The sequence below is a fragment of the Macrobrachium nipponense genome, chromosome 1 (genome assembly GCF_015104395.2).
Source record: "Macrobrachium nipponense isolate FS-2020 chromosome 1, ASM1510439v2, whole genome shotgun sequence".
Taxonomy (NCBI): Eukaryota; Metazoa; Arthropoda; class Malacostraca; order Decapoda; family Palaemonidae; genus Macrobrachium; species Macrobrachium nipponense.
Window position 1 is genome coordinate 175,290,707 of NC_087200.1, and position 22,402 is coordinate 175,313,108.

The following is a 22,402-nucleotide window of genomic DNA, read 5'->3' on the forward strand; positions in this document are numbered from 1 at the left end:
AGTTTCATCTGCTCAGCATAATGATAATAATAGGCCTATAAATTCACGCAGAACCATTACTAGGCCTATACATTGAGCAATATATATATATATATATATATATATATATATATGTGTGTGTGTGTGTGTGTGTGTGTGTGTGTGTGTGTGTGTGTAGTATATACCCACACTTCTTGGACATCCTGTAGATAAGTGAATTAGCTTATCATTTTCACCCTGAACAACTACGATAGTCCTTCAAATATGTTCTAATTGCATCACATATTATCAAAACCGAGTCCGACGGCCTCCCACGTGTTAGACTAGAGTCTAACGTTGCAGCGTTCAGTTCTATAAATATCCAGCCAACTTGGTCTAACGGGAAAAGGTTTTCCTATCCACCATATACACTTTCTGTTTCCCCCTTAGGAGGGGTGAGGCGTCAGAAGGGAACAGCCCTACTTGCTGTCTTCAACAAGAATATGTAGGGCAACATACTGTCCTTCATATGTTGTGATATGATGCAATTGAAAAATATTGTTGCAGCCACCTCTCACGGATCGGCTGCTACTGCTATAATAATAATAATAATAATAATAATAATAATAATAATAATAATAATAATAATAATAATAATAATAATAATAATAAAGAATTTGTAAGCTAAGGCATATCCCAACTATAATAATCATACGATTATTCAGTAAGCAATTTCTAAAGTCATTTTCCTCCAAGTTATAATAATAATAATAATAATAATAATAATAATAATAATACTGTAGCATTAAATGGCATAATTCAGCGAATGAATCTTATATATCATCTTCTCTATTTTTCTTATTAGTCGCTTCTCTGGCTCAGCGATACTTCTTAATAATTGGCCGATATTCATATTGGGATACTGTATCTAAATAATGCAGAATGTGATATTTTATCTAGAACAGGATTTTGCTTGTCAATCCTGTCCTAAATAAAATCTCACATTCACATTATTTAGATTATCTCAAAATGAATACTGGCCAATTATTAAGTATTATATCGCTGAGCCAGACGAGCGAGTGATAGAAAAACAGAAGAGATAGTATATAAGATTATTTCTCTGAATTCTGCCATTTTATTCAACAAATTTTTTTTATTAATATAATGATTTAATAATATACCGTGTTCTTAATCATAATAAGGTGATAATATTATTAACAGAAAAGCATAGACTGTGTTTAGAGCTGAAGTAGTCAATCATCATGCGAGTTCTAGAAAAAGCGAGATTATGGGGGTAGTAACTGGCGGCTAAGGGAGTAAGTTCTCTTGCTGGCATAAGGACAGTTTATCTGAATAACAGCAGCAACATCAAGGGACAATGATCAATCACGTAAGCGCATCCTCTCTCTCTCTCTCTCTCTTTCCTGGAGTTCGTTAGTCTCACGATGACCCAGCATCTTTTCAAAGCTTCCTCTTTTTCTTACTTCGGGCTTACATTACGTCTTCTCAAGTTGCTTGTGCTCTCAGCGATATATATATATATATATATATATATATATATATATATATATATAATAAATATATATATATATATATCACATATCCACCGGTGAAAAATAAGAGACGGGGTGTAGGGTCAGGACTTACACACCTCTTATTTTTCACCTGTGGATATGTGTGATAAACGAATCACGTGCTTAAAGTGATTATAATCATCTATATATATAAATATATAAAGCAATATTGTAGGTACACACATGTGCACACATATAAAGTAGTGCTACAAAGTAGTAGCAGTAGGTGTTGTTGTTGTACTACATCTGTTGCTGCAGTTAGAATAATAAGCAATCTTTGATACTTGATCATGGCGGCTCGTCATACGTAGGCATTGTGGAAGTGCAGCACCCCACATACATTTCATTTATATATTCATAAATTGTGAATATATACATATGAGAAATTAAAGTATAGATGATCAATAATCCTTAAAAGATTATTACCATTTTCTTGTTTTTATATAAAGAAATGAATTGAAACAATATTTGGAACTGCGGTGCTCATTCAGTTCTAATTTTGCCAGCAGGGTGATTAAGAGGTATAGCCAGCCGGCGCGTATAGACGGGAGCGCCACTGCCCTCTCGAACCATTGTCAGTCTCACTGTTGGAGGGAGAATGTTTTGAAATTCGTCAAAGCTTAATCAATATTAGCGGCTGCCTTCCTCTGAGAGAAAGAGAGGAGAGAGAAAGAGAAAGTGTGTGTGTGTGTATTTATGCAGTTGATATTAAGGAATTTTAAAAAATGTAAGAAACATCATCCCTATGAAAGATAAGCCACGAGCCGCCACTGCTATAATAATGATTTATTGAAAGAAAACAATGTTCCACTATTCATATCCATGGAGGTGGGGGCGGGCTCGTGACCAGGTGGCCCCACCCCTTTAAATCCGCCACTGGTAACAGAGATAATTGATGATTGTTGCGATAACAAGCAAACGCCGGCAGCCGTTCACGGCTCTTCAATTGCAGGTACCACTCTTGTGGGTCGTGGCTTGGTATAGTAAGACAGTGGGTGTAGCGCAGTTCAAGCACAGCTTCGTTGATTGGCTCTGCGTTATTTTTCGTACTCGTCCCTTTCATTCGGTGTCTCTTCGTTATCATAGTGAAACGACATTCTCGCTGTGTTCGTATATCGTAATGATTACGTTTAGTCTATTTTTCTGTTGAACGTTAGACATTAATTATCGTCGTGTTTTGCTTGATTTTATCTGTACTGTGAAAAATGAAGCTCTAAACTCAGCAAACTTATGTGGGAGTTATTATTATTATTATTATCATCATTATTATTCACAGCTATGCTTATTCTTTTTATCATTCCCAGGCCAGAATAGAGGTGGGGGGTTTGAGTCAGGAACTGTTAGAGGCACTTGTAACAGGCTCACTTTAAAGTGGGAAGAAGAAAAAGAAAAGAATTTTCATCATATTTTGGTGATAAAAAGTTTCTCTCCAAGATATTTAGATGAGCATTGACTCTAACGAAAGAAAATTAAAGAACGAAATAAAACGACAAGAACTTACATATCGACAAGATAACAGTAAACTCCTGAAATGGATTAAAGATCATTGGTTTAACCATACAAAATATAAGCATCAAAATGATCAAGGCATCTCGCATAAAATTTAATCTGCTATAACACCGAAATCAAAGAACTGCGCTTACTGTCTGCGTTAGGCCTATAAAGTGGTTCATGGTCGATGCAGTCACTCTAGAAGCCAAATGAGTATGAACTTGAAGAGGAAATGACTACACACACACACACACACACACACACACACACACACACACACATATATATATATATATATATATATATATATATATATATATATATATATATTAAACAGCAAAGGTGTGATGTACATTCAAGAAAAAGTTAATTATTTCTTTTGTTGTACACTATTTGTCACAATCAAAATATACAAGAGAGAAGAGAGGGATTTGAAAAGAAAATATAGTAACCTTGCTTGTCAGACACTACTGTGTGGGTGTGTGAGTGTATGCGCTAAGAGAGAGAGAGAGAGAGAGAGAGAGAGAGAGATAGAGAGAGAGAGAGAGAGAGAACGACACGTTCCCTAATTGTCTCGATGAAGGTCGATGCAGAACTACAGCCGACCATTTCACACTCCTGTTTAAAAGCTAGACAGAGATCGAGATGAATATTATTATTATGATGAATAATCATAATTTATGTGTCATTGAAAGAACAAAAATTGATGTACCGATATAAACTAGCGGGATATCTGTGTTACGATGTGTGAATTCAGAAGAAAACACCTTTGAAAGGATATATACAGAAAAATAGATATGCAGGCGCTGATACTGTTTTAGGAATTAACCTTGTAGTTCAAAGGGACAAAAGTGTTTGTCTGCATGATACCGGAAACTATCCATGTATTATGTATTAAGATTTGGAAAATATGCGCCCACGAACATAACTATGATAACGGTGAGGCTATTACCATGAACATGAGTGTGTATGTCTGGTTGTCTTCCGTCTGGGTGTTCCTGCTAACCTGTGTATAAGTTTTCATATACACTGATTAAAGACTGCATATCTTAAACTGACACCTTACTCCTCTTTCCTTTCAGAAGATGAGATCCTTGCTGTTCTTGCTGCTGGTGTTGAGGTGGACCTCGGGTTGAACTTCCGCCTCCAGAGAGGTCCTACAAAATCCTGATGGTCCTTTCCAGTTTTCCAGTCACAGCCACCGGAATGTTTTTCTTCCTCTAGCGAAGGCTTTAGCAGAGAGAGGTCACAAGGTATAGGCCTAAAGAAACTTTACCTCTAATGGTAAATTTCAGTTCATAAAAGTGATTCCACTGAACGTTACCATCCGTTGTGATCAGGCAGGATCAAATAGGTTTCATTGTTCCTCTTCCAAAGTAATTCTGTTTTGGTGGTTGGTTTAGATTAAGCTATAGGTTTATGCTAGCATGGGGCCCCTGACTAAAGGCAACCCAGAAGTATGTTGTTGAATGGTTAAGAGGCCTGATGTGGACCTCTGGATAGTAACAGTAATATCTGCAAAATCATACCTCACCAAATCATTGGTTTGGAAGAAAGACCAAAACAACCACTTGGTCCCCTTGGGGCTACTCAGTTGTGTGTCCACTTCATGACTATAGGTCTAATGTTCAGTGGAATTACTCATCCTCTCCCTCGCTCAGTCATTCCATCTACCTTATAGATCGAGATGCTGAGCAACACGAACGAACTCCTGGTCCATCCGGGCATCCACGAAATCGCCCACAACCTGGCCTGTATTCGACTTCTCCGCTATGAACATGTTCGAAACCCGAAAGGAACCAGAAGGAGTATTTCACCACTTCATAGATGCAATGCCTAAATTCGCCCGGAAGATCTACCACTTGCCTCAAGTGAAGGAACTCTATGCCAGGAGGAAGGAATTCGACCTTGTCATCTCAGATCACATGTTTAACGAGGTGAGTGCTGGCACTTACTGTTAGGATAAATGGGTTCTGGTATGGCCACACACAGCAAGCGGTGAGGCGTAGCTTGAGAGGCGCAATTTGCCGCTGATTGTGAAACTTAATTTATAAGTGCATGGCAAGGTATCTAGAGAAAGGTAGCACAAACCAAAATATGATTTTTACCTATTTGTTTTTTAAGTTTCGCTAAAATAAAAATAGCTTCGTAAACTTAAAGGAAAAGTTTGGATTTTTTGTTGCACACCTTGTACTGATGCTAACAATGATTGAAAAAAAACGATAAACAACGAGCCGTAATTAAAAACATCTTTGTCCTGATTAGTTAGCTATGAGTGACGTCACTAAACTCCTCCCCATTTATACCATGCTCGTCAACTTTCAGTAGTCAAAGCGGGAAGGCCATCTTTTTAACTTTGTTGGACATTGTTTAACATAGCGAAAATTTATGGTGCCTCGTGCCACATAATAAAAAAAAACATGAGGAAATTTGTACAATTTCATTGCTTTCCAAGAAATATTCCTACAGGTGACGTCATATCTGTAGTATGACGTCTTCATCCGTTTAGCAGATAAATTTCCGTCAGTCAGGCTTGGACTAATTACATTGTGCTATATGTCAATTACAGTTAAAATGATAATTTCTAGTCGTATTATCAAATTACAATTATGACTAAAGTTAATATTAAATAATAAAGAATTACAATTACAATAACCTTAAAAATGTGTAATTAATTACATTTCAATCAAATTACAGTTACAACAATAACCTCAAAAATGTGTAATTAATTACTTTCAAGTAAATTACAATTACAATTACAATAAGCTTGCCATCAACAGGCACTTCCATCTTCAATGGAGTGTCTGGGGGTTTGTAGATCACTTACGAAGTCGGTATTATCTTGTTGGTTATTACGACGATGTGTTAAACTCATGGTTCGGTGAGGAGGTTCTTGTAGAAAACACAAAGTATAAAATAGATATATATTCTTCTGAAGTTTACATGGTGAAGATCAGGTATGATTGTACAAGTCTTCTAATAACGATAGCTTGATCGCTTCTGCCAATGATGATGGCTAATCCTATTCCTCTACATGATAAAGCTTAGGTAAAGAGGTACAGGTCTTCTAATGACGATAGCTAACTCTGTTCTGCTTGTCTACCATCTCTGTTACAAGTTATGAAGGAACAGACAGTAGTTCGAACAACATGAACATACATACAAATGACATAGTTTCATACGAACACACAATCAAAATGAGACACGAACTACAGATCACGTAGGCCGTTTGAATTATAGGTCGGGGGTAGTTGTCTCAAGCAGGGAGCTTGGACTAATGTTTATAAACAATTGATTGACTACAGGTGACGGCATGTTATCTTAGCCTACATACTTATTGTATACGTCATCTTTAGCGTCTCTAGTCTGATCACATTCCTGCAAGCAACTCTTTTTATATATATGGACTAACATTCCATATTTTTATTATGTAAACACTTACATCAGCTCGGTCAGCTACCAAAACCAACTACTGAATATTACTCAAACTTGACTTGCACTTGACTTATAGGATGTGATACAGACACTATGTGAATATATATATATATATATATATATATATATATATATATATATATATATATATATATATATATATATATATAAGTAAATAAAAATTCATGGTGTACATGAATTAATTCAAGTAATAAAATATAAAACAATGATATTGCTAAAGAATAGTGATCACGGGATATATAATGATACAGTTTTTCACTTCATCTCATTAAGATACATATGCTACAGAAAATACTAATGTACTCTGATAATTGCATAGAATGAAGATTAACATGATAAAAATCATATCTTAACTGATAAAAAATTTCATATATGAATTGATAAAACTATTAATGTTTATGCTGATTGATTCGTTGATTTTTATGCTAAATGTTATATATCTGATTCATTAATTCATATACTAACTCATAAATAACCGCAGATATTGGTAAGATAAAAGGTAACAGATTGATTATAGGCTACCTGATTTGTTTATACATATGTATATGGATTCATATAATTATGATTAATATATGTGCACTTTAAATAGATTCCTATTGCGTACACGCAAAGATATATTTCGATTCCGTTATTTATGATCATTTATATATAGATTCCTAGTGCGTACACGCAAAAAATATATTTCGATTCTGTTATTTATGATCATTTATATAAGAGATTCCTATTGCGTACACGCAAAGATATATTTCGACTCTGTTATTTATGATCAATTATATATAGGATACATGATACTTTATATATATAGGATACATGACGAGGTTATACTACTTCACTTTTAACTAGCGTTATTCGACAACTTTTCGTCCATTACACAGTTCCAGACAACCACCTATAGCCCAATGAAACGGCTATTTCACAGGGTTAAAACAGGGGAAAATTTGCCTGGGCGGGTCCAACGTTCTATTTTTGCGCTCATACTTATTCTCTGCATCCTAAGCTACACGATTACGTTCGCGATGAATAAAAAAAACATCCCCAGCACGAGTCCTTCGCCAGCAAAGTAGAGTTGAATATCCTTCGGGTCGTAATTGTCGGAAGTATGTCCCTTTTGTAGTCGATCTCCACAGCCGCCGGAGCGTTTCCGCATCAAAACGAGATTAACGACGAGATACTGTGTCGGTCGAAGAAGTCCATGATGGTGCTTATTCCTTTCACATTGTAGGCGGTTGTTACTCGACTGCCGTCGTCCGCAGCGACGAACGATTTTTTTGAAGTTGCGATGTGAAATTCTCGTACTGCAGGATACTGTAACCAGGTTCCATTAATCAGCCTGCAAGTGAAATTATACTTGTCACAAGGGCAAAGTAAATTCAGACGACATCCAAATACAGGGGAGGGAAGAGAGCCATTTAGACCAGACTTAACCCACATGAATTCGCTGATATTTTGGAATTCAAAGTCCGCTGTACAAACTTTTTTATCCATGGCATTAACAATGAGTGAACCTATCCAGGTCTATGATGACTGTAAAAATATCCATAATTATAACAAATAAACAGATATCAATACAAATCCCAAAGAAAATTCGATATTACTGGTAGTAAATTACTAGACAAAGAAGTGGAAAACGGAGCTATTGTAAGATTGCCAGGCAACATAAGAGTCAAAGAGAATATTAATCATGATTCTGTATATCTCTATGCTAACTGAAATTAAGTTGTGATAAAATCTGATTCTATGTGTCCTAACAAAAGTTTCATATTCAATTTTCTCGTGCGCATCCTCTGAGGTTAATTTTAAAAAACTTTATTAATAGGTAGGAGGTGCAACGAAAAAACCCACTATGTAACTAATTTCTAAATAAACTTTGGGTTTTTCAAGAAAATGTGACATTTTCCCATGAATGTGATTTACCTGGATTGTAATAAGCTAATGTTGCAAGTAAATAATCCATATCCATATCGTGATACTTCTAAATGTCTATGAGGTTCAGAAAAAATTAATTCATTGATGTTATAGAAATTCTATTTCCTTATTTTGTTTATTAATTTTAAAATTATTGCAAGTTGCATTGCGCATACCGATAGACATTGTACCTAACGTCTGCCTTGCCCATGAGAAGTTCGGGCTAAGCATTCCTTTCTCCAGTCAATCTGTTTTGCAAGCAGAGACGACACACAGATGAAGCCTGTGCAATCAGATATTTGAGGTTAAAGGAATCAATGCTGATACGGCAATGATGGCGTCGTCACTTGGCAGGAGATTGCTCTCAGCCAGCTAAGAGTTACGTTACTTGCTGTATAAATACGACTTTAGGATAAATTTTTTTTTTTTTTTTTTTTTGTAATACTCGACCCACATGAGAAGAATGTCTGAAAAAAAAACAGTACCAAAATTGAACAATATATTAGTTTCATGTTGGAAAACTGCATAATTGTAATTATGTTAAATTAAATATTCCTTATTCAAACTACATGAAAAGGTTTCCATACAAATTCTATATATATTATTAGCCCTGTATAAGATTCATATAGGATTATTTCATAGATAACATTTTCACTTCTAGACTTCCTGACTTTAAAATCTCTTTTATTTTATTTTATTTTATTTTATTTATTATTATTTTATTTTATTTATTTATTTATTTAATTTTTTTTTTCATTGACTACGAATATAAATCACCGGGACAGACAATATGTCAGTAGATTTTGGATATGTGTTGAAACTTTGAGCTTATTTGTCATTACTAAAGCGTTAAGTTAGAGTTCAAATCTTACGCATATATATTTGGATATTTAATTATCTATGGTTTACGCTTTGCTTATTGATTTTATCGTGATTCCTTTTTTATTATAATTTGTAACCCTTCCGACTTCTTACGGAGTGATTATATTGACTCCACTTGTATCCATATTTATCTTATTTTTTATATTTATTTATTTATATATTTTTTTTTTATATATATTTGATAAATTAATGGTTGGCTTGAATATGTGGAAAAGTGTTCTAGCGGCGTACCGTATAAGGCTACTTGCGGTATCATTTCTACAGATACGAGATATGAATGATAAAGGTATTTAAAACCGCGAGAACTGCTATAAATCCAGTCGGATCCAATATCACGAGTTGTACTCGTAAGACATTGACCACTTTTGGATTATTTATATATTATTCGACCAAAACCGAGTTGGGGGACTCGGGGTGATAAAATATATTATTGGTTATTTCTTAATGAGGAAAGGAATTCACACAACGTGTTAAGGAGATTATTATTGATTTACACCACCCCAGTCAGATTATCATGTGTGAATCCATGTTTACTGATTTAGCACTCAAAAAATATTCCTACACGCACTCAATTGCGGTGTTGTTTTTAGGCCGGCTATTAATTCTATATAACGTGTCAAGGAACTATTGACACTAAGAAGTGTTTATTCCCTCTGTCAGACTCGTAATTCTGTTAAGAATTCTACGTATACCTTTTCTTTAAGATGATTGCCACAGGATAGGCTCCTAAACTGACAGGTTTCTTAGTGTATCCCTTGTTTTCATGACACGTGTTACAATTAGTTATGTGCTTTTATATCTGTAAGCATTGTAGGCCAGTAAAATAGTGATTTGGCTTTCTGTGACATAGTAGGGAACCCTGGATGACGGAATGCAACCAGTTTAGGACGATTGGTATGAAAGAGATTATTACTACTACCTGGTCGTTAGTCACCTGCTGTGTTCTTCGGGTTTTCCTTGTCACGGACCTTACATATAATACTACATTTGATTACATAATTCTGATACACATACTTTAAATATACTTTTGCTTTAGGGTTTCTGCTCGAAGTGTTTATTGTTTTTGCTTAGCGCTGACCCTGTTTTCCGTTCGAAGTGTTTATTGTTTGGTGTTTATTGTTTTGCTTATCGCTGTTGACACTTGCTTTGTTCAGTTTGTAACAGTTCTGCGCTCCAACCCAGATATTCAATGGTCGCGATCTCTTGGGTTAAGGAATTTTCTTGTTTAGATACGGTTTTAACAATAGGCACGGATGTCTCTATATCTTTAGTCTAATTAATGGTTCTTGCTGTATGGTGCGGGGATTGCGGGATAATGCGTCAGCTATGATATTTGCTTTCCCAGGTAGATATCTTATCTTGGCTCCAAAAAGACCTGAATGATCATTTGTCACCGAGTTACCTTTGGACTGTGATTAAAGCCTTTGAAAAACTCGGTAAAGGATCATGTTCAGTAAGGACTTTATCAGGATAGCCATAGATTATGAAACTTAAAAATGTACTAGTGAGTTACAAAGATACCTAGCCCTTCCTTGCTTTATTACTGCATATTTACTTTCAGAGGGCTTTAGTTTACGTGAATAAAAAGCTATAGGAAAGAACTGTTTATCATATTGCTGAAGTAGTATCCCATCTACCCCTTGGTCTGAGGCGTCTGTTGCAATAAAAAAAAAAATTCCTTATTTAAATCAGGGATTTAAGTTAGTAAGCGCATTATTCCGCTTTTAAGATATCGAGCGCCTGTTGATGCTTTTTATGACCATAATCAATCTACGCTCTTCTTCGTAAGATCTGTTAAAGGAGCTGTCATGATTGAAGAGTTACATATTTGCATACGATTGTAATACCCACTACAGCGCAAAAGTGCTGTATTCCCCTTTTACGTTAATAAGTACCGGAAAGTTATGAATAGCCGGCACCTTACCATGGACTACTTTAAGACCTTGACTAGACACATAAAACCTAGATAAACATGTTCGGTTTTTTAAAACTCACATTTAGATATTTTACTCTGAGATTATTTGTCTTTGTCTCTGTAGCACTAGCTCTAGTTTATGTGAATGTACTTCTAAGGTATTAGAAAAGATTATAAGACCAACCAATAGGCATGTAGGGTATTCCCTAAAAGTCTCCAAAACACTATATTGTAATTGGGGGCGCAACGTAAGCCGGAGGCATACGTAAAAATTGATAATGTCCCCTGAGTGTGCTGAAAACGGTGTATGAGGTACAATCACTTAGGTAATGGTATCTGGTAAAAGCATTTAAGTAAGTCCAAGCTGGTGAAAAATTTATTCTAACCTAACAGAGATAAGATGTCGTCGCTACATGGCACTGGAAACTATCGGGAGTCGTTTCCTTGTTTAAGCGACAGAAATCTACGCAGATACGCCAAGTCCGATCTTTTATGGCATGACATTTGAGGGAAAATTATATGGCTATTTGATTTCCTAATGGCTCCTATTACTAACATATTTCAACTTCGTCATTTATCTCTATTATGAAATTACATCGGGGTTCTACACGAAGGTACGTATATAGCTTATGTTGTCTTTAGAACCGTATTTTGTTTTCAATGACATCCGTTTTTCTCCCAGAGATCACTCGCTAGTGGAGAAACTTCCTGGTATTCAGGTAAAAGATAAAAAAAAATTTCTGCTGAATCACCTCTGCTTGAATGACTTTACGGATATTACTTTAGATAGATTATCAGAGAGATTCATCTACGACTGGTTGGGCGGGATTAAAAATTAGCAACAATAAAAAAAATGCGATATTTATAACTTCCGTATCCACGATATGTATACGTTTGTGGATCACTAGATTAACTTGTTGCTGTGTCAACCGTGTCTAGGGCTTTGTTCGCGGAAATCGTTATATTTCAGAGTGTCGGGAAGGATTAAAATTTCATTTCCCAGCAAAGTCTTTTTACACGCACTAAGACATTCGAGGGTGCATGCTTCTCGAGATTTTGCGTGCAAAGTGCGACTGCGGTTGTGGGGAGAATTCTGTTGGGTCATTTGAACAATGTTACGATTTATGAGACAAATGTATAGTTCCTTTATATAAGTTATTATTTGATTAACTGTCTCATTTTTGTTCAAACGTTTTTAATATGTTTGAAGGTAGGATTTTCATTTGATAACAGCCTTATTTTTGCAGGTGTAAGATAATATTTTGTATATCCCTAGATGGATCTTACAATTACACTGATACAAGATCATAATGTTTTTTATAACTATAGAGGTATCTGTAAGCGCTCGCTTATCCGGACTTCTCATTAGGGAAGTTCGAACAACAGACGGTGAGTCCGTAAATACAGGATATTACGTGTACTAAAGAAATAAAAACAAGATATTCTAATTTTTACGGGAGCGCTACAGTTGGGCTTAATCCACCAGTATTTATTATAAACTTCAATGTATTAAAATTACTAGAACCTGCCTTCTGATTACTTGATACTGTCGCTGTGATGCATAGGGAAATTACCTTTTTAATTTTTAAAAAGGTATTTGGGATGTATGAACCAAACATCGCTTTTCCCCACTCTGCTAGAGTTGCTTATTGTGTGGAATTTGCTATGCTTTGAACACTTCGGCAGTTTTTGACTAACCTTGACCGCTTGACTAGGTTGACCACAGTCACCGAGTTTGCTTGTTTGATTCTGAACGGGCTACTGTTTCTATTTCTTTTTGTAATAATTAGGATCCTTCTCTTTATTACCATCGGCAACGTATTGTGTTTTTAGTTTTGCATTATGTTGCTGGTTACGTATAAAGCAATGAATGACGAACTATTAGGAACTGAGCGATTACTAATAAGACAAGTTATCACTACTGCATTCCATATTAACTGTTTGTACTTCATTCTTTGCTAAAATTTGAAATAGTGAGGGATCCTGGTCAGCGCATTTAGCCTGATGAAAGTTTTTTTTACAGACATGTTATTCCTTGCAATCCAGCCATATTTTTAAAGTTAAGTTGAGTCATTGAGGTTCGATATTTTATATAAACTCAAAAAACTCAAGGCTAAAACTGCGATCGGGACTTGCAAAGGAGCATTTATTGTCATGACCCGAAATAGTGTTACCTCTAATTTATCTAGATTTGTACGGGTGTTCCACTTGTTTTTGTGTGTTTTTTAAATCACTACGGTGCTTAACGACCCTATCCATGCATCTGTATAAATACAGACGTCCACTGCGTAAACGCATATTCACTGTTTAATATGATTTGTTACGTAAGGGATTAATAATCACCCAAAATGATAAAATTAACATAGTATATGATTATGATATTTCAGTAGAACTTCTGGAAACAGACACTCAAAGATAAAAAAACTCGCAGTAGCGAAATCTCAATGATGTAGATAATTTCTGTAAAAAAAGTAAGATTAAGAATGTCTCGTAACTTCAGCCACAGGAATAACGAAATTCGACCTGCAAAGGAAACACTCAAAGTTACTCCAAATGAATAAAAATTTGTACTTAGCTTGTTTTTGTGGGAAGTCACGGTGTTCCGATAACGAACACAGGCCTTGGTCCTCCTTCTCTATTTAGCGGATGACCTGGTTTGGCTTCAGTTTCACCCGTGCGCGTTGTTTCGATGATTCGAGCCCTTGAAAGATCCGATGCTGCAGACGCGTTCGGTTTGTTTCTTGGAGTGCCGGAAACGCTCACTAACGATGTTTTCTTGAATGATTCTAATGAGAGACGAAGCTTGCGTTGTCGTAGGAAAAAGGACACGTCGGTTTTGTTTCTTGAAGTTATTCACTAACGATGATACTAAGTTGCTTGAAGAATCTCTTGCTTTCGTCGTCGTTAAAGAGTTCTTGTTGTTTTCTGAAGTCGCTCACTAAACGATGAAAATAAGTTGCTTGAAGAATCTGCTGCTTTCGTCGTCGTTGACTTCTTATGATACATGATTTATTATTCTGGTTTTTCTTCGTAGGACGTTGTAGAGTTCTTCTGGTACGCTGGCCACCAATATTAGGGCTTGTGCCTTGTATGATAAGGCGCCCTATGAGGTAATGTTAGACTAGCGATAATCTTACGCTAAGTCGGTTGGTATTGCACTTCCATCTTCAATGGAGTGTCTGGGGGTTTGTAGATCACTTACGAAGTCGGTATTATCTTGTTGGTTATTACGACGATGTGTTAAACTCATGGTTCGGTGAGGAGGTTCTTGTAGAAAACACGAAGTATAAAAATAGATATATATTCTTCTGAAGTTTACATGGTGAAGATCAGGTATGATTGTACAAGTCTTCTAATAACGATAGCTTGATCGCTTCTGCCAATGATGATGGCTAATCCTATTCCTCTACATGATAAAGCTTAGGTAAAGAGGTACAGGTCTTCTAATGACGATAGCTAACTCTGTTCTGCTTGTCTACCATCTCTGTTACAAGTTATGAAGGAACAGACAGTAGTTCGAACCATATGAACATACATACAAATGACATAGTTTCATACGAACACAATCAAAATGAGACACGCTACAGATCACGTAGGCCGTTTGAAATTATAGGTCGGGGTAGTTGTCTCAAGCAGGGAGCTTGGACTAATGTTTATAAACAATTGATTGACTACAGGTGACGGCATGTTATCTTAGCCTACATACTTATTGTATACGTCATCTTTAGCGTCTCTAGTCTGATCACATTCCTGCAAGCAATCTTTTATATGTATGGCCTACATTCCATATTTTATTATGTAAACACTTACAATTGTACCAGCAGCCCTGAAATTATCAAGTAAGACTTTGTAAGAATTCTTAAGCCATTATGAGACTAAATAGTGTTCAATACAGGCTCTAAGATATACTCCCGAGTCCCTGAATCTTGGTAAGATGTAATGTCCTCTTGTAACTGAATTCCAGGCAGTGTATCCCTTCGCCTATGAGCTACCCTTCATGACTATTGCCACACCGGGCATGGACTTCAGGCAAAGTGCCGTCCTGGGCAACGTCCTCAACCCAGCTTACGTGCCCAATTTCTTGCTGCCAACGAGCTTGGATACCGTCTTTGGGCGCCTTAAAAACACTTTCCTGCACATATACTCCGCCATCCATTGGAGACTCTGGCAGATTGTTCCTTCTGTACAGAAAGAGGTCGGTAATCTCGTGCGTCAGGACAAAACTACGTTTTAAGTAGGCACACAATACATAAATATACATGTGTGATCATGCACGCATATATGTATGTGTACCTCTTTTCGTCTTGGAATGGTTGACTTCAAATATTGGTAGATTGTATTTTTTTTTTCCTTTTTTTTGTCATGACAAGATTTGCAAGATATACCAATATCTAGTTAATGTTTGTCTGTATCACAGCATTCAAAGTACTGCAAGCTTCATATATATATATATATATATATATATATATATATATATATATATATATATATATATATATATATATATATATACATATATGTGTGTGTGTGTGTGTGTGTAACTGAATCACGAAAGGTTAGAACGTGATAAACGCATAAATAAAGGTATTAGCCACGAAAGAAAGTGAAACACTGGAGTAGCTACAAGATCTTTCGACTGAACGTCCTTCACTAATCAGACTTGACTGGCATACATTTCCTCTCAGTGGCTCATATATGTCAGTCAGACTGCTTAGTAAAGGATGTTGAGTCAAAAGATCTTGGAACTACTCCAGTGTTTCACTTTCCTTCGTGGCTAATGCCTTTATATATATATATATATATATATATATATATATATATATGTGTGTGTGTGTGTGTGTGTGTGTGTGTGTGTGTGTGTGTACTTTCTCTCTCTCTCATTTTCTAAAACGGTAATGTACATTAATACTTATATTTTAAGGGCAGGCAGGTCTTCATATATTTTTCACAGTTTTACACATCAGTCATCATATTTCATGAAGACCAACATCAACTTGACATACCATGAGACTAGGCTGACTGGAAGCAATTCGTCTATTACAGCCTATGTCTTAATTATGTTGATAAAAAATGGGAATGACTTCGACTCTTTAAAAGTTAGTCGAATGAATCTCATTTACTTCCTTTCCATATTTTTCTGTCACCGAAAAGACTAACATCAGCCTAACCGAGACCACCGAGAGACAAACACCTTCTGAGTTAGGTTGATAAGAGACAAATCTTTGGGACTGAAGCTTCGCGTGTCTCAGTTTAATTCATTTATAACTGGTTGCGTCTTCATTTGTCGATCAACCTGACATGGAAACAGTCTCGCATCTTCAGAAGTCATTAGATTAAAACTCATATTTCTATCTTTACGCCCTCAAAAGATCTCAGCCCAGTTCCCTGACCTCCCTCCCCTTTTGGACATCGAAAGGAACCAGTCTCTCACGCTTCTGAATTCTCACTTCTCGATGGACATGCCGGTGCCCCTCCTGCCGTCACAGATCGAGGTTGGGGGCTTACACTGCCGACCGGCGAAGCCCTTGCCAGAGGTGAGGCTCACATTCAGTCACAAGCCTTGAAATTATAGCATCCAAAAGTTTTGAATTCTGTAGGTCTATGGTTTCGTACTGCAGAATTATGATGGAATGCTAGGGTTGTAATATTTTAAATTCAATAAGCCTAAAGTTTTTTAATCATATACTTGTATAATTGTGAGTTTTACTTATTTATTTATTTAATTTTGGAATTTCATAATACTAAAGTTCATCATTTTATGATTGCAGAGTTTGATCAATCTGGAATGTATTAAAATCTTAGAACCCTTGAATTTTTAAATCTTAGGATGATAGAATTTAATAATATATTTTTTTTAATCTAAAGAACATGAAAAGGAAATTAGTCTACAAAACCAGATATGTTTCACTTCTCGTGCAGAAGTATCAAAACCTAAGCCATTTCAAACATATCTTAGCTCTGTTCAGCTAATATTTTTTGATGTTGAATAGAAAAACCTCTTCTCTTTGAATAAAAACGTGTAATTCACAGAAGTGCGTCCATGCATTAGTTAGTTTGTGACTAAATAATTGAAAACATGGATTGCTTTATTTTTTAGCCTACAAAGTCATACATTACTCTGCGCCGAGGTATCTCTTAACTTTCAACTGACCTGACAAGCTGAGGTAGATCTTCTGGTTTTCTTTCTTTTTTTTTTTCTTCTGGACTATTGTTCAATAATTTATTTGGTAATGAACTTTGTTTGTCATATCTTCTTCGTCTTCTAACATACTTGCTTACTTTACAGGTCTATTCCTCTGCAGGACATCAAATCCTGGCTCGATGGGGTCAGGGCCCTGAAGGAAGCCATACTACTTCAGCCTAGGCTCCGTTGCCCGAGGAGACTCGATGCCCTCGAAGTACAGGGACATGCTGGTCGAGGCCTTTAAGAGATTAAACCACAGGATTCTGTGGAAGTTCGAGAGGGACATCGAGGGCGTTTCGGACAACGTCATGATCAAGAAGTGGCTCCCCCAGCAGGATATCCTAGGTAGTACTAGGTGTTAGTCTGTCTTTTATCGTTACTTGGGTCCCCCGTAGGAGGGTATGACGTCAGTGCACCTCAAATGGTGACCTGTAGGCCATTACTATGGGTGTTTGCAGCTCTATTCGCTCCTAGCTATGCCCACTGTTTAAATTTTTACTTTACTTCCATTCCCTTTTCTTTTCCACAGTCTTGCTGTTCAACCTCTCCAACTTCTTATTGCCACTATTGGGGTTCTCCCTCAGTTCTACCTTCAGACACTTGGTGGAGGTCTTTGTCTCGCTGCCCAAAAAGTTTAACAGCCTTCTTTCACTGATTTAAGCGCTGTAGGGGCTACAGTGGCCCAGGGCTTGACATGACAGCCTAAATTCACCAGTTAGTCAGTCAGTAATTACTGGGGCTTGATAACATGAGGAGCTCATAGTGCAGTGGGAATGTTTATTTGACCGTCTCCCTTAATAGGTCACTACTAATGGCAAAACCGTTGAAAATATAGAACTAGATGTGTGATGTGGTTTACCTTTGGTTTTGATGTTTCCGTTGACAGTTAAGGCTTAATTGGTGCTTTGCTGTTTTATTGAACAATAATCTGAGAATATTTCCCCTAATATAAACACACTTTTCCTACCGAAAACACCCAAAACAAACTTATTTCTTGCAAAGATTCTTCCAATTCAGAATTGATTTAAAACTGTTATGCAATTCACGCTATTTTTGTGGAACACTGCACCTGAAAAAAAAAAGATGAAGAAGACAAAAAAGAGCACTGGTCTTTAACCCCTTCCTCTCTCTCTCTCTCTCTCTCTCTTTCTTTTAAGCTCACCCCAACGTGAAGTTATTCATCACCCACGGAGGTCTGCTGAGCCTGCAGGAGTCCTGCTACCACGGCAAACCCGTCCTGGTCCTTCCGATATTCGGGGACCAAGAAAAGAACGGCATCAAGGCCCAGACATCTGGGTTCGGCCTATGGCTCGTCTGGGAGGAGCTAACTGTGGAGGAGATTATGGAGTCGGTCCGGGAAATCATCGAGACCCGAGGTAACCTCTCTCTCTCTCTCTTCTCTCTCTCTCTATCTCTATCTCTCTCTCTCTCCCATGCGATTCAGAACCAGCTTTCTACGACTTAGCAAATGATGTCCTGATTATGTATTGAATGAGGCAAACCCTGCGATAGTTTGTGTATTTTTCATGAACATCCTTTCTTCAACACACACACAATATATATATATATATATATATATATATATATATATATATATATATATATATATATATATATATACAAAAATTAAGTGTGTTAGAAATTAAATACTCTGTGCATGGACTGCAGTTGATTGAAACTATTATTATCTTTCTCCCCGAAAAAGCTAACTAGAATATTTAAGAGCAGAAGTAGAAGTATTATGGAAAGTTCGGCAAAACCTTCATATGTAGTTCTGAAAACGAAAAGACTCAACATTTTTGCAATTAAGTCTTTTCTCTGTGTACCATTAATTTGTGTATTCAGCCTATTATTTGCATTAGATTGGTCTATTGTTTTAAATAGACCTATGCTTCAGTCTCCCGTACAGTATAAGGCGTTAATTTTCAATTCATTTTATTCAGGTATTCGGAAACTATATCTTCAGTATCCCGTTGCCTGAAGGATCAGCTGAATCCCCCCCTGGAGAGGGCCATCTTTTGGACGGAGTACGTCGTCAGGCACAAGGGAGCACCTAGACTGAGGTCCCCCGGAGCCAGTCTCTCTTGGGTGGAATATCTCCTGCTGGATGTCTTGGCGCTCTTCTTCTTGATTGTGGTCACAGTTCTCCTGGTCGTCCGCTGGATCGTCAAGAAGATGCTACGGGCGGTATTTACTAAAAGCAAAGCGAAGACTGCTAAAAAGAAGAATCAGTAATGTAGAGACAAACGTTTGTGTTATGTAATGATATAAAAATGGGTTATGTATACGATGAAAACATTGTTCACTCGAAAGTGCGTTGGTCAGCTCGATAGTATACCCAAATTAAAGTACTATATCTAGTATACAGTACCATAACAGCCACAGAAAAATTTTAAAGATTCATATCTCTGTATCATTTTACTTCTTTCTCTTTTACACCTGCTTAACTGCAAACTGGTGTCATCAACATTATCAGTTACAGCTAAAGAGTTAAGTTCATCTAATAAAGTTACCCCGGTGGCTGGCTCAAGGTGTCTTCGTGCTTGGCATAGCCTCGATACTGTTTTCCTTAAGGATGATGTTGTATCAAGGAGACTTAAGATGTACCAGAAACCTTTATGATAAAAGCAGAAGAAAAATGTAGCCTATAATGAGGGATTTCTCATTACATAAACTATACATATAATGTTTGATATATCCAGTATTCAGATAATGACATTTCTGATTGATAGACTGTTGATAAAAAAAACTGAGGCGTTTATTCTTAAAACAAACAAATTTCTGTATACTGTTTAACATGCGCATTATTTACCTCTTAAATTTTCATTCTAATAAATGAATCATAATATCCTATCCTAAAATTCTTATCTCTTGAACTTTATGCGAAACATCTTTTTCAGACCTTTTTATGCTCTTCCATAGAACTCTCCTAACCCCCCAACAAGAACAACAAAATAACAAAGTCGTTTGTAGGCTTACTCCCTGAGTAAGCCAAAATACACAAGTTGTATTATATTTCTATCTTATAAGACAAGTCAGTATCAAAATTAGATGCTATGTCGTTATAAAACTACGATTTATTAAAAATCATCCGAATTAATACAATTAACCAAATGAAGAGTTGCTCAAACAAGAATTTCTTTATTAAACATTAAATTTCCTGGGTTCTGTCTAGTGCTAAATAATATAAAGAGGAAGAGAAATTGCTGTATGGAAGGGTGAACTATCCTAGACCTATTCAGTGTACATTCTTAATTAATAGTGCCCGTGGTCGTAGAACGACCTGAAAATAAACATTTAATTAAATGATAAAAAATAACTAAACGATTTCATTGTAAATAAAGAGAATACGGCTTTCCATTCACAAAGAATCTGATATCTTAAAAGAGAGAGAGAGAGAGAGAGAGAGCTAAAAATTAGGAAGGAATTTATTCTAGTTTACCCGTATCCGGCATGTCCGTATCCATAAGAACCGTGTCCGTGTCCGTAGGGTGTATAATGGCCGTGTCCGTATGATCCGTATGCGAAACTGGGAGTAGTAGCGGCTAAGTACACCAAAGCCAACATGGCAACAATGAGATCCTTTGAGAAATGATAACATTTAACTCTAATATCCACTTATTTTCATTCAAATATATTTTTTTTATAATATTTTCTTGTTTACAAGTGTTGCAACAGATAATGTTATTGATACAGTCAAGCATGAGTCTAATTTTGGACTGATTTAATCAAACATGAGTCTAATTTTTATATATAATCACTGAGTTCACGCGCGATAAGAAACGAGTACTGATAACAAGTACAGTAATGGATCGTACTCAAGCCTCCGTTTGGGAAAACATTCTTCTCACACCTTCAAGGTGAAGGCCGCCTTTGTTGACGTAAGTTAGTCCTAGTTCAACCGAATAACCATTATTATCAGTATATATCAGTATCAGTAATTATGCAATGATACTAAACTGTTAAATTGGTTATAATCACATAGAATTTACCTGCAAGAATTTTGTAACAAACGGAAGTAGGCCTACGATCTATGAGCTAGTTAGGCCTAATTTAAACCAGACAACCACAGCAAAAACAGTAACCCTGCAATGACATCAATACTTCTTTACTTTTTTTTTTTTTTAGCGAAATTTACTTGTCTGTTCAACTTTATGGAGTCACATGAAATATTTCTATGTGAATTTTGCAAGAAATTTATCTATGTGAATTTTGTAAGAAACTAGAAGTAGGTCTACGATTGAGCTGAACTGTATAAGCAAAATCAGAAAGAACTTTGATAATTAACTTCTGTAACTAAATGAGCACTATTTTGTTGTTGTGATTTACCCAGTTTCGCTTTCGCGTAGGAACAACAAAATTAAAGATTGCGCTATCTTCAAACATCGATTCCTTTAAAGATAATTCCGGATTTCTAAAGGTTCTATGCTTCGTCACTGTTTGCTATGACCATTGATCTCTAAATGAAAAACAAAATGTGATTTCTCGTCTTGGTGTTTACTATATATTTTTTGTACTCTCTCTCTCTCTCTCTCTCTCTCTCTCTCTCTCTCTCTCTCTCTCTCTCTATGGTTCTTTAAAAGATTATGAGAAGAGCCATTTTGGTTTAACGGTTAGACCTATAGCATTGTGTGTTAAAATCATAGAGGGTATATACCTGGAGTTGCTATCTCTATACCAGTACCACGTAGTTCGGTGATCTTCCACCAGGGCGGCGCTGAGAAGACTTGCGTCCATAATTAAATATCTGGTAACCGCAAATTGAACAGGGGATTATTGCCATTTTGAAATTTTTGTATTGTTAATTTTCAATGAGTGAGTGTTTAGCGAATCTTTAGGGTTCAGTGAGTGAGTGTTTAGTCAATGTTTATGAGTATAAAATTCTTCAGTGAATGTTTAGTTCAGGGTTTAGTAAATGTGTTGTGAATTTTATTGAATGTTTATTGTGTAAGTATACGGTGAATGTTTAGTTAGTCTTCAGGTTTTAGTAGTTTTGTGAATGTTAATAAATGTTTAGTGTGGAAGTATCCAGTGAAT

General features: G+C 36.2%; 2 protein-coding genes across 3 annotated transcripts in view; both read left to right on the forward strand.

Moving 5' to 3' along the window:
• The first annotated feature begins 2,412 nt into the window (after positions 1 to 2,412).
• LOC135219866 (UDP-glycosyltransferase UGT5-like) overlaps positions 2,413 to 22,402 on the forward strand; it is a 38,755-nt gene continuing 18,765 nt past the window's right edge. The window contains exon 1 of one of the 2 annotated variants that reach the window (XM_064256990.1): positions 2,413 to 2,484. In XM_064256990.1, the coding sequence (XP_064113060.1) occupies positions 2,428 to 2,484 (57 nt within the window). In that variant the 5' untranslated portion in view covers positions 2,413 to 2,427. Of the gene's footprint in view, positions 2,485 to 2,558; positions 2,650 to 22,402 lie in introns of those variants that run through there. The other variant, XM_064256998.1, reaches the window with a different exon arrangement.
• LOC135219867 (uncharacterized) lies at positions 2,511 to 19,560 on the forward strand. Its single transcript, XM_064256999.1, has 5 exons — positions 2,511 to 2,638; positions 4,106 to 4,276; positions 4,705 to 4,960; positions 15,146 to 15,376; positions 19,309 to 19,560. The coding sequence occupies exons 3-5, from the start codon at positions 4,796 to 4,798 to the stop codon at positions 19,420 to 19,422; spliced, it is 510 nt and encodes a 169-aa protein (XP_064113069.1). The 5' UTR covers positions 2,511 to 2,638; positions 4,106 to 4,276; positions 4,705 to 4,795; the 3' UTR covers positions 19,423 to 19,560.

Coding starts and splice junctions, on each gene's coding strand:
- LOC135219867 (XM_064256999.1), top strand. CDS start 4,796: ATGAACATGTTCGAAACCCGAAAGGAACCAGAAGGAGTATTTCACCAC. Junction 4,961..15,145: donor CAGATCACATGTTTAACGAG/GTGAGTGCTGGC, acceptor ACTGAATTCCAG/GCAGTGTATCCCTTCGCCTA. Junction 15,377..19,308: donor TTCCTTCTGTACAGAAAGAG/GTCGGTAATCTC, acceptor CATTTTATTCAG/GTATTCGGAAACTATATCTT.